The 13,756-nt window shown below is 34.1% G+C and overlaps 1 protein-coding gene across 1 annotated transcript; it reads left to right on the top strand.

Moving 5' to 3' along the window:
* The first annotated feature begins 1,708 nt into the window (after positions 1-1,708).
* LOC110018634 (65-kDa microtubule-associated protein 3-like) lies at positions 1,709-8,427 on the top strand. Its single transcript, XM_020715999.1, is given in 14 exon segments — positions 1,709-1,835; positions 3,607-3,757; positions 4,450-4,656; positions 5,158-5,406; positions 5,514-5,723; positions 6,044-6,178; positions 6,181-6,201; positions 6,296-6,455; positions 6,547-6,698; positions 6,786-6,873; positions 7,202-7,275; positions 7,357-7,431; positions 7,533-7,764; positions 7,841-8,427. Coding segments are annotated over 13 exon segments (2,070 nt in total). The 5' UTR covers positions 1,709-1,835; positions 3,607-3,685; the 3' UTR covers positions 8,236-8,427.
* The last annotated feature ends 5,329 nt before the right edge of the window (positions 8,428-13,756 follow it).

The raw sequence follows: 13,756 nt of genomic DNA, 5'->3' as shown, positions 1-13,756 counted from the left end.
TAAGCATATTTGGTTTTAGGGTTTTAGGTTGTGAGTGAAATTAAGGGGTTCAAGTGTTTTTGTGCAATATTGACCAAAACTACACCACTCAGGGATAACTCTAAGGTCAGATAGTCCTATAGGGACTCCTCTTGAACTCCCCAATGCTTAGCTCCATCCTGCTAAGTGCTGGAGGTTAGAACCAAACATGTGGAACTCCGAGAAGAGTAAAGAGGTGTTTAGATGTTTTTTTTTGGGGGGGGGGGGGGGTTCCAACTAGTTCTCTAGGATAGTCAAAAGGAAAGTCCTGTGACTGGATCTTAGGCTTCAAAGAAAAAAAGACTAAACCTCAACAAAAGTGAGGTCAACAAATATCATTAACCTAAAAAATAAGAAGCATTCATATTTGGAAAATGCATTCCCATTTTTCATAAATAATTTCACCATCTATAATAAATATATCATTATGTTTCTTTTAAAATTTAAATAAAATTATTGTTGATATTTAAATGCACATTTAAAACTAATAAATTTATTTACAATTCTATCAATTATATGTTAAATAAATAATTTGTAAAGGGATAATTTTTTATAAACAAAAATTGCAACATTTTTTATTCATCCCACATATTACTCGTATCTTCATATCATTGACTTGGAATATAATTACTATCAAGATTGAGATAGGGGAGAACATTACAAAATTTTTCTTCAAACCTAATGCATTTATGCCTTTAACATGAATTACATTAAAGAATTGTTCCTCCATAATTCATTATTTATCAATAAATCTTAATAAAACTTTCTTCTAGTTTTATTTTAATTTATCTTAAGTTTAATTGACTAAAATATAATATTTTGTATTACAAAATTGAACACATTTATATTCTTAAATTTTTCTTGAGAATAGAGATAAATTTTATTTAAAATTTTTTTTTTGTAATTTTTTTGAGATATATAAAAAGTTTTGAAGGAAAAGATTAGTAACTCTAAAAAATTTAATAGGAAAATTATAACTTTTGTAAAAAATAACTTTAATAAAATTTTATTAAGTTAAAAATACAATAACTATATAATTATTATTAAAAATTTAAGTTTTGTGGGAGACAAAATTTAGTATATATAGTAATATAGAGTTTAGCAAAAAAATCTAAGATGGATAACATATAAAATGTATTCAAGAAAATATTTTGTAACACTACAAAAATTAATAGGATAATTATAATTTTTTTGATATATATTTTGTAACTCTAATTTAGTATATATGGTAATATAGAGTTTAGCAAAATAACTAAGCTGAAAAAAAATAAATTTGAATTTTTATTTTTTTAATATTTATTTATCAGATATACATGAGATTTACGAACCAGCCAATTCCTATGTATTAACATATTAATCATCTAAATTTGAATTTTTGCTTAGAGGCGATCCAACATATGCCGAAATTATAAAAATTGGATGATATGTATGCAAAAATTAAAAGTTGGATAGTTCATAACGTTAATACATAGGAATTGGGTTGTAGGTATGCAATGGCCTCTAAATAATAATGTGAAATAAACGGGTAGACTAACGTTCGCCTAATCCTGTCCATTCATTTCAAAATGCACGGGCCACAGGAGTGTTTTGCTTCCCAGTGGATCAAACGATCAGCAAATCATAAGTTTCCATATTTTCGAAATGGACGGATCCGATTGGTTGTTTCTTCAGTTTTACAAGCTCCCTCTCTCTCTCTCTCTCTCTCTTGGTGTTTTTATTCGCTTGTGTTTCGAAAATAGCTTCACCACTCTCAAGCTCTGTCTTCTCCAAAGTGCTCTTGCACTCGATCTCTGCACAGCTCGTCTTTTACGAATCCGGTAAGACTACTAACTTTTCTTTCTCATTTCACCGCACAATCTTTTGGCGAAATTCGACCCATTAGGGTATTTTCCTCCTAGTACGATGAATTTGTCTAGGGTTTCCTTTTATAAATCGAGAGGGTTCTTTGTACATATCAGTTTCAGCTCATGTTTTCCATTTGTCTTTACCTTCCATTTGGAACCCTATTTAGGGAGATTTACCTGATGCAGCTGCAATAAGGTGTATCGACTTCTATTTTATGGAGGAAAAAAGTTTATCTGTCGCTAAAAATTTGGAAATTAGATCTTGGAACGACGGAAGCCGAGATATTGTTCTTCTGAGCTTAAACAGTTTGTCCGGAGAACTTGAAAGATCTCAGATTCTTGATCTCTGAGAGTCTATTTTTAGTTCTTTTAATATCCGCATTGAATGGAAAATTTGATTTGCACCTAAGCGCTGCTGAGCCAAACGATAAAAATTCTTTGCAATTTTGAAGCATAAGCTCTTGAATCTTTTGCAATGTTTCATCTTCTTGATTTTGTTGGATGTTAGGCTAAATTTGAAACATAAATGAACATTGCAATTCTTAAATAGCAGATCGGTCAAACTTTATTTTTCTTTTGTAAGCCATATCCAATTACTATTCTTTGCAAAAACTACTTACAGGCCTTCTGTGTAATCAGTACATGAAGAACTTTATTATTATTATTATTAATTAGAAGATGTGGTATAGACAAAGTCGATTTTTGCATAAAAGGATTTAAACTGCAGGAAGTTAAAATTGGTCAGTTGAGAACTATCATCATCATATAGGATCCTCAAAATCAGAGAATCTCAGAAAATTATATATTGTTTTTATCTCTGTTATTTCTAGTCTTTTGTGACAAGGTTTATACAAACAGCTCAACACAAACCACATTTTAAATTTGCTCTAGGAGCCATTGGTTCGTTGTCCTGTTGGTAAATGCCCTGACCTCTAATACCCAGATCAAAACCGTATGCCTTCCATAAATTGTTATTGGATATGTGTGAAAGTTTAAACCTGTTTATTCTAAATCTAGCTTAGAGTAGAACAAAAATTCCGAAGCATGTAGAATCCTTTGTTCTTGCAAGCGTGATACTATATGATCTCATAAAGATTCTAAGAAACTTGAAGCTTCTGCATAATTTGTACAAATTGATATTATAATTTTAATGTTGGTAGTCTGATAAAAATGAATCTTTAGATTGTTGATTACTCGAGATTATGGACTTCTTATGGGCCAAAATGTAAGACAAAAAGAAAGGATTAATGAATCTTCTTAGGTCTTTGCTTATCCATTGTTTGCTACATACTACCCAATTTTTATTTATTTAAATATCTAACATCTAAGGCTTGCTATTTTACATTTTTACCACCCAAATGATTCATATCACATAAAGATGCCCATTATTTTAACTTTTAAAAAGTGAAATAATCTTTTTCCCTGCTTTGATAAGGTGGCGCGAATGTAAAAATTGAAGTATAGGTGTTAGATATGTAAATACATCAGAATTTAGTGGCATTTATGTAATCTTCCTCTATATTTTTTCTTGCCACATGGTTCGAGGATTAAATGCACGAGCACAACATACCACAGATTAAAGCATATTTAAAGGCGCACACGATATTGGATGAAGTTTTGGATACTTTTCATTACTCAATATTTTGCGTTGACAAATCTGTGGAATCTCTATTAGCGTGTTGTGGTGTGTGAATATATCATACTCAGCAACCTTATTGCTGGCATTTTATTGCCTGTAATGCAGGAAATATATATGCAGGCTTTCTTGCCATCAAGAACTTTGGGAGGTTAGACCAAGTGGAATGTAAAGATATTTTTTCAAAATGGGCCCTTCAACTCGTGACCAGCTTTCAAAGATTGAAACAACCTGTGAATCCCTTCTGTATGAGCTTCAGGTAAATTTAGACTACTATAATTTATAGCTTGTATTGAAAATATAACCACCTCTCTTGTTTTTTTTTTCCAATAGAAAAGTTCTTATAATATGTTTACATATTTAATCTCCTTCTCATTCAGGTTATGATATTGAAAGATCCGCATACATGCCCCCTACTTCCTGCGTATTTACTAATCTAACATATAAACATCAATTTTTACAGACATACCACCTTATCTATGCATGAAAAGGAGCATTGAATATGGTTTTTTTTTTATTTGATATGAATTGTGTGGTATAAATGTAAAATATAAAGTTTAGCTGTTAGATATGTAAATAGTTAGGAAGTAGGTGGTACCTGCTTTTCATTCAGTTTACATTATTGGAAGATTCACAAACATACCACCCAATTCCAATTTATTTACATATCTAACACCTAAACCTTAATTTTACATACATACCACCTTACCTATGCATAGAAAGGAGCATTTAATATGGTGGTTTTTTTAATGTGATATGAAAGATTGGGTGGTATAAAAGTAAGAAGTTCAGATGTTAGATATGTAAATACATAGAAAGTGGTTGGTATGTATGTAAATGTCGGGTGTATATTAGTCTATGTCAGCCATGCATGAAAGAATTAAAACTGCTCTGAAGCATATTTAGTAAGATGATTTTTTCTATTTTTTGTTATGAATGTATTTGGATTAGGTGATATGGAATGAAGTTGGAGAATCGGATGCTGAAAGAGACAAAATGCTCCTCGAGCTTGAACAAGAGTGCCTTGAGGTATATAAGAGAAAGGTTGATATAGCGAACCGTTCTAGGGCCAATTTGTGCCAAGCAATAGCTGATGTGGAAGCGGAACTTGCAACCATCTGTTCTGCTATGGGTGAGAGACCAGTTCATCTCAAGCAGGTTTGTCTTCGCTCACACTCTTCCATTGGATCATGTTATAATTCAGTGTTTTCTTGGCATGCATTCTATTTTAACACTTCTATCAAAATAAATTTCCTTAATTCGCAATTCTCATACCCTTTTCAAGTACATGGTTGCATCATATGCAGCCTTAAAAGGTATGTAGGGCCTATTTGGGGGCATGAAATTTGAAGACGGACTTTGTAAATGACGAATTTTTTTTATTTAGTTATTTAGATGGATGCACTTGGAAATCATATTAATTTTATTTTTGCCAAGCTCCTTAAAGGATTTTTTAAAATGTTGGTTCGTCTTTGCACACAAATGAAAATGGTATTATTTTGTAGAACATATATATATATACATATATTGCAAGATTAAATGAGCCCTTAAAAGAGGCAGCATCTCTCCATCCTAAATATTTAACTAAGGTTGCTGATAATTACTATGCAACAGGACTAGCATTTATGCGCATTTTGTTCTTGAAATTACTATGTGCAGTCCAATCAAAATGCTGCAAGTTTGAAAGAAGAGCTCATGGCCATCACTCCTCAATTAGAAGAGATGAAAAAGAGAAAAAGTGCTAGATTGAGTCAATTCCTTCAAATCATGGAACAAATAAGAAAGATCTCTAGTGAAATTTGGCCAAATGGGGAAGCTCTGCCCAAACTTCTTGTCGATGAAACTGATCTTTCCACTAGAAAGTTAGAAGAACTTCAGAGACAACTGGAGGCACTGCAAAAGGAGAAGGTTATTTCTCTCTCTTACTTGTCTCTCTCTCTCTCTCTCTCTCTCTCTCTCTCTCTATGTCATTTATTTTCTAAATAGATTATCTTGTTAAATGTCATATTTTGCAGGCTGATCGGCTTAACCAGGTGTTGGAACATTTAAATGCATTAAATGCATTATGTATAGTTCTTGGGGTAGATTTCAAGAGAACGGTGATTGAAGTGCACCCGAGTTTAGACGAAGCTGAAGGAACGAAGATTGTCAGCAATGATGTGATTGAGAGGTTGGCTTCTATCATACAAAGACTGAGGGATGTTAAAGTACAAAGAATGAACCAGGCAAGTAACTTTCTTAGGTATTAAATCTATACTGATGGAGCATTTACATACGAACCACCCAATTCTTATGTGTATACATATGTAACACCTAAACTCTACTTTTTACATTTATGTCACCTAAATCATTCATATCACATAAAAAATATCATTATTTTAACTTTTGGAAAGTGATACACGTTTTCATGCACAGTTAAGGTGGCCAATATGTCAAAATTGAAATTTAGGTGTTATACATGTAAATACATAAGTATCGAGTGATATCATGATATGTATGTAAATCTTGCTATGATTTATTACTGATTTTGATTGAGCTTCGGCAGCTTCAAGATCTCGCCACTACTATGCTAGAACTTTGGAACTTGATGGACACACCAATAGAAGAACAGCAGTTGTTTCAGAATGTAACATGCCTTGTTGCTGCTTCAGAAAATGAGCTTACAGAGCCTAACACTCTTTTTCAGCCGATTTCCTCAACTACGTGAGTTGACTGCACTGGGAGATAAAATGAACTTGTTTTTTCTCTTTAGAATTTAGGATTAGAAGTCTTTGATACCAATACATATGATGAGCAGGTAGAGGCAGAAGTTTTGAGGCTTGAAGAGCTGAAAGGAAGCAAGATGAAAGAACTCCTCCTGAAGAAGAAGATTGAACTAGAAGAACTGCGCAGAAAGACACATTTGGTTGTTAAAGAAAACAGTGAACTTGAGATTGCTATTGAAGCCATTGAAGCTGGTAGGGATTGGGCAAATAAATGTTCTGATAAAAGCATGATTTCATTGTTTTCCTGTTTTAATCAAACTGTTTTTGATATTTTTACTTGTAGGTGTTATTGACCCATCTCTAATCTTGGAGCAGATTGAGGCTCAGATTTCAGGTGTAAAAGAGGAAGCTTTTAGCAGGAAAGAAATCCTTGAGAGGGTTGAGAAATGGATGGCTGCTTGTGAAGAAGAAGCCTGGCTGGAGGAGTATAACAGGGTCAGACATTCGTTGTTAATTATTTCCAAATCCATGTAACTTTTCCTTGCATAGCTGCTTAACTCGGCCGATTATCATGGCTTCTAGGATGAAAACCGTTACAGTGCGGGTAGAGGAGCCCATCTAGCACTGAAACGTGCTGAGAAAGCTCGAGCTGCAGTTCAAAGGATTCCTGGTCAGCTTTACTTTTAAATCTGATTTCACTTTCAATTTAACTGTGTCAACCACTAATGGTTTGTTTTTGATACCTTTTTATGCCCATTTCTATAAGGTTTCCAACTCTAATTGAATGGTGGAATTAGCATTTTAAATGAAGGGGCGGAAGTGTTCACCAAAATTTAGAGGGGCAGAATTTCAGTAATTTATGTAGTTGAAAAAGAATTTAAGAATAAATATTCATATTATCCATAGCTACAAAAAAGTTTTATCAAATCAACGTCGGTGAGATCTATCCCTGATTCTTCCTCATTGTTGCTAAAATTATATTTGATTATCATGGTTAGGAATTGTTGAGGCCTTGTGCAATAAAATCATAGCATGGGAGAAAGAAAGGGGCACTGATTTTACATATGATGGCGTAAGAATTATGACTTCAAATTTGACATTGTCTGAGAAGATATTTATTGGTCTCCATCCTTAAATCTACCCTTCACTTCAGGTCCGTCTTTTACCAATGCTAGAGGACTATACTTTTCTCCGCGAGCAGAAAGAACTAGAAAGAAAGAGACAAAGGGTGGGATACTTGTTCCGTTCAGCATGTATTCAATATGTACATTGCTTGCCAGTTTTGCGCCAGTAACGTGCTTCTAACGTGTTCTAAAAATAACACTTCAGGATCAGAAAAAACTCCAAAGTCAACTTATAGCTGAACAAGAAGCACTTTTTGGATCCAAGCCAAGTCCTTCCAAGCCACAGAGCGCTAAGAAAATGCCTAGAGCTTCTCTAGGCGGTGCAAGCCGAAGATTATCCCTTGGAGCTGCCGCAATACAGCCAACAAAACCTGATTTTTTATGCAGCACTAAGACAACAAAGAGAGCAAACGAGCGCAGCTTCCTTGTTTCTCCTGGTTTGTTCCTTCAAACTTCTTCAGAACCTGTTTCATTAACTTCGACAACTGACCATTTAAACTTGAATTTATGCAGCAAAGAATCATGTGGATACTGGAATTTCTGTAAAGAAACTGTCCTTCAATTCAACAAATCTGAATGGTTTCCAGTCTGACGATTCGGGAAAACATTACAATGCGACGAAGAACACGAACGCTAAGCTTACAGAAACGCCAAGAAAGCCATTTGCCCCTCTGACTCCGACCAGCAACCTGCCATTTACTCCTCAGATAATCCACAACGTGGTTGCTGAGGAAGAGAATTGGACACCTAAGACTACTAGAACCATGTCGACGCCCATGAAGATGGCCAACACTCCCGCTCCTTTTTCTGCCGCTTATGAAGCAGAACCAGCTTCCATTACAAAAGCAACGGAGGAGATGGAGTATTCCTTCGAAGAAAGAAGACTTTTGTTTTACTCGAGAAGATAGAAAGAGGACTTGCTTTTTACGTGAGCTTTTTTGTCTTGCAAACCTAAGATTTCTTTTATTGCGGCGAATTGCAGTTTGGTTAGCGCATCGATGTACTTCCGTACGCATTGAATTTCCCGCAGCTCCAACTTCAAATGAGTAGACATGTTATCAAAATTAGTTGATATTGTCATCACAACTTATTATACTCTTACCACAAAACCAAAGATTTAACTGATAATTTGAGATTTTTAATTTTTTTTTTAAATTAAAGTGTTATATATTTGTGCATGTAAATGATACAAACTATTTCAGATTTTTAACTTTTTTTTTTAATTAAAGTGTTATATATTTGTGCATGTAAATGATACAAACTACATCAAAATATATCATATTACTAACGTTTTAAAAACGGAATATACCATTAAAATTGTAAAGTAAATTAGGGATAAATATAAAAATTAAGATTTATGTGTATGTAAATACATAGGAGTTCTAATTAGAATTTAGGTATATATACATATTCAGGGTTTCAAGCATGTAAATCTTCCATTAAAAGAAGTTTGTTAATAGAAATCATAATTAGATAGTGTTCTAATGCATAGGAGAAAGGACATTTGATTGCATCAAAATATATCATAATACTTGATGGGTGAGAGTGATTATTTAGCGTCATAGGGTTACACAAAAATCTATCACTCGGGTAATTAAAGTGATAATTAAATGCACTAGAATATTTACGTGAAAAGCCTTGGATATGGGAGAAAATCATTAGGGCTAGCAAAAATCTATCACTCGGATAATCCACTATTTAATTGTGAGTGCATAGGTTTACTCTTCTCCTGAATTGGAAAGATGGAGTTACAATGTTGTGCAACAGTAGCTCATCGATAATAGTTGTAACCTGACTTTGATGAATTTAGTTATTAGTGATAGTAGGATGCAATGGTCGTAATTAATTGCTTGGTAGAAGTCTTCCACTAGTCTTCTACTATGAATATTATAGATTATGATTGTAGCACCAGCTTGTCGTAGAAGCCTTAATTGGAAGTCACTGTAGTATTTGGTGACGTGGGCTATAGGTGGTTACTTCAAGAATGTCGGTTGGCCATAGCGGTCGTAGTAGAGAATTGCAGGAGCTATGAACCACGTAGGTCGTAGTTGTGAAATAAGATCCTTAGGCCACCGTTAGAGAATTGCAGGAGCTAAGAGAATTACATCCTTAGGCCGTAGAGGTTGAAGTCGGGAGCTGCATGAGCTTTGGACTTTCTAAGCCATCGTTGGTGACATAGGCTGTAATAAGAAGCTGTAATAACACATGTAAATTGCAGCGGTTGAAGTTGGGAGTTGCATGAGCCTAGATAACGTCTGTAGAATGTAGAGGCAAGTGTTAAGAGCTGCATGAGAAGACACAACGTCCATAGCTATAAAGGCCGGCTTTGGGATTATCATGGGCCGATTAAATGTCCAGGCTGTAGAGGTTAGAGTTGACAGCCACATGAGTTGAGATAAGGTCCATAGAGCTCAAAGGTAGAGATTGGGAGATGCACTAGTAATACTAACTTTTGTAGATTGCAGAGGCACGAGCTAAGAGCTACATGGCTACGATAATGTTTGTCGGGCACAAAGAAAGAATTTAGGAGCTGTATAAGTTGTTACAACATTCGCAGAATATAGCGACCAAAGTTCAGAGATGCACAAGTTGTGATAATGTTGTAGGCCAAAGAGACCGGAGTTGGGAGCTATATGAACTGTGATAATATCACATTAATAACACTTGTAGGCAATATGAGATAAAGTTGGGAGCTACATTCATTGTTATAATATTTATAGGTTGTAGAGGTGACCCGACCTGCAATTACGCAGATATTTTATAGTCTCAAAAGATTGCCAACAACTTAGCCTAAATTATATTTAGCGGCTAGTGTGAATAAATAAAATGATTTAGAGAAGAAATAATAAGTCTTCACACTATGTGTACTATACAAGTATACGTATCGTTTAAAGTAATATACGACTTTCTTTAAAAACCTCAATATCAAACCCACAGGGAAAGTTATAACTTTTTAATAATGACTTAGAAAACTTTTATCTAAGTTCTAGATAAAAATGATAGGAGAATGTGTTGAAATATTTGTAAAGGATTAAACTAAATTTACGTGCAATCTAAATTAAAGCAGAAAGTAAGAACAAAGTTTAACCAAATTTAAAATACTTATAAAGTTTAAAAGACTAATAAATTTTAAAAGACTAATAAAATTTAAAAGAGTTCGATTATTAAGAAAAGATCTTTCCCCTTGCAAAGAGACCTTAATCTGTGTAGGAATTAAATAACTAAAAATATGAAATGGTGTATTGTGACAAATAGGAGCATACCTATTCTTCACCCCACCCCTCGGTGCTAGCAAAAAACATTGACTAACCTTAAGTTTGTTCTAGCTTGTGTAGTAGTGCTGAGTAGATTCTACCCTCTCACTTCTAGATTAAGCACTGTGCACTCTCTATAGGACATACTAGGGACGCTTAGATCCAAACTCAAGATTCAATTGATAAAAGAATAGAAACAGTAATTTTACGCCCATTAAAACTTATCTCCCAATTTATTTGCACTTCCCCTTGGACGATCATGATGGCTCGTTCCAAAGTTAAGTGTGGTACTCACTAGTTAAGTGAAATCATAGCCCTCTCGGGTCATTATGTTTCGCAACGGATTTTAACATACAAATGGCCAGTTTGCAATGTCAATGAAGAAATGAAGAATCGGTGAAAATACCATCACAAAATTTAAATAAAAAGAGATATTTAAATCATTCTCATCCTAAATGATTAATTTCCATATGCAAGAAGAAAGAAAGAAAAAATACTTAAGAGTACATGGAGATAAAACAAAAACACATGATTTGTATTGAAATTTAAGTCTTAACAACAAAAACTCAAACACAAATACAAAGTACTTATCTTATGACTTCTCCTCAAGCAATTTTTAAATTTTACTTTAAGCAATCTCCAAACTCTTCTTACATAATACAAAGACTCACAAATATGAACTCACACACCCACTAGAGCCCCTCTAACCCTTCTTCTAAAGCCCTTAAAAGCCCCTCTTTCAAACAACCATTGGTCCCATTTAATATAACTTTGAGAATAACCCAGGGTTACTTCAAGAATCCCTTCAAACTTTGTTTAAATTCAATGCATTTTCTAGAGAAACTTTTTATGGCGCTATGGCGCCACTCTGGGGTGCTATGGTGCCCATTACATTGAGTAGTTGACGTTATGATGCCATATGAAGTTGTACCATTTTGCCCTCATTTTTTTTAAAAATCCATTCCTTGTACCCGAAATAAAAAATATGCAAAATATATTCCTTTAAAGTACAATATCATAAAAAATTTGCAAAAAAAACATTAAATGTACATTAAAAATAGATAATTTTAAAGTGTATCAAGTGGTCAGAGATAGAAGATGCATAAGCTGTGATAATATGTGTAGTCCACAGAGATTAAAGTTACAAGATGCACGAGCTGTAATAATATCTATAGGTTGTAGAGACCAGAGTTGGGAGCTGCACAAGTTGTGATAATGCTTGTAAGTCACAACGACTGAAGTTGGGATCTATATAAGCTGTTGCCACGTAATACATAGTTGGACACGTGGCCTTTACTAGTGGGCTGCAAGGTGAATTTATGAAGTTTAAATAAATTCAATGTATTCTAATTAAGACTGTTGTTAGTAGTTATTTTGTTGTGCATTATTACACCCTCTTTAGGAAGAGTTATTACATTGTATATATGGCGTGTTGTTACAATATATGCAGGGTGCATTTCTACACTATCTTTGGAGTGAAGAAACTGATGTGGGTGCACGTTGCATCATCTCTTGAGCATTATTACACCATCTTCAGGTTGTGTTTAGTACATTGCCTTTGGGGTACATTACTTCGCAATACTGGTTAATATTCAGCAAGATGCTTTGTTGTGATGAGTAGGTGTGGTCTAGTGTAGTCGATGATGACTAGTGAGTGGTGTTCTATGATGATAGGTGATTACAGGAGTAGATGGCATTCATTTGAACTTTCAATGTGAAAAAGTAAACATCAGATCCTTTTCCTCCAAGTCTCAAGCTTTCATTAGGTCAAGTTCTAAGTTCTCCTTTCAAAAAGGGGTTAGGTCTCTATTTATATTCTCAGAGAGGGCTCTTTAAAAAATAAAAAGGAATTCATACCACTTCTTCGATCGGATGAAATTCTATCACCAATTTAGTGTTTAATAATATTAGAATTGAGTGATTTTAGGCTCGTTGGATTTGTATCAATGAAGCTAGCCATATTTTTAATATGTTTGGCCATCTAATTATGCCACAAATGTTACCTAAGGAGGCTCTATGGCTTGATCCATGTAAGATTTCACTCTTTGGACAAACATTCGTCGCATTGGGTTTGTCTCATTGAGCTGGTAAGATTCACAATAAGTTCACTGAAATTAAGGTTTTAAATGTTTTTTAATTGGAGTTTGAATGTTTCTCACCCAATAAATGCTTTGAGATATGTGTTAAATGAAAAATTTTGTTGGTGATATATCAATTGTACCCTAATTTTCAAGAAATTTTTAAATAGGAAGCCCGGATGCAGTTTTGTGTGCACTCCCGTAATATGCCGCCACGTGTCTACACCAGGCCCACCTCAAAAAGTATATTTTACGCCTGATCCGGACTGCAATAACCCCAATGCCTCGAAAAGGTAAAACATGTTGTTTGGACTGCGGAACCTAACATGCTTAAAATTGTGTTATTTTTATATATACATTTTATGTTCATTTTTAATGATATTGCACTTTAATGGAATGTATTTTGTATGTTTTTTGTTGCACGTATAAGAGATGAAATTTTAGAGAAAAGGGAGTGAAATTGGAGCAAAATGGAGAAAATTAGAGCAAGGTAGCACAAAATGAACGGCACTTAGGCGTCAGTCCCTGTAAGTGAAAATAAAGAGCCACACACCATGACACCAGAATCTGGCGCCTAGGCGCCAAATAGTTAACCAAAGCTTCTAAAAGACAGTTGGACGCCTAGGTTCCATAATCAATTTTGATGACTATCCATTAAATTTGGATGAATTTTGAAGGGTAATCTAAAGTGACTCATAGGGATTTCAAGAGTTATCATATATAAAGTCAAGAGAGGCCAAAGAGAGTCTTGGAAAAGAGGAGAATCTTGGAGAGGGGTGTGTGTGTGTGAGCGAGAGCTTTTGGTGTGTGTGTGTCTCTTGGATTGAAATTATAAGGAGAGTCGAGAAATCATCAAAGGAACACTAGAGGATTTGCTGAGAAAAAGTTTAAGATAAGTATTATTGTATTTTTTTAGTTTTATTTATTATGTGAACCTGAATTTTAATATAAATCATGTTTTATTATGTTATCCCCACGAGATCTGAGTAGTTTTTTTGTTTATCTTTCTACTTGCAATAAAAATTAATCTTGTGTAAGATTAGAATTGTTTAATATTTCTCTTATTTGATACTTGTAATGATTCATTGTTTCGTACT

This window comes from Phalaenopsis equestris, unplaced genomic scaffold (assembly GCF_001263595.1).
Source record: "Phalaenopsis equestris unplaced genomic scaffold, ASM126359v1 Scaffold000029, whole genome shotgun sequence".
In the NCBI taxonomy this organism is placed as follows: domain Eukaryota; kingdom Viridiplantae; phylum Streptophyta; class Magnoliopsida; order Asparagales; family Orchidaceae; genus Phalaenopsis; species Phalaenopsis equestris.
This window is presented reverse-complemented; position numbering and strand designations above follow the sequence as displayed.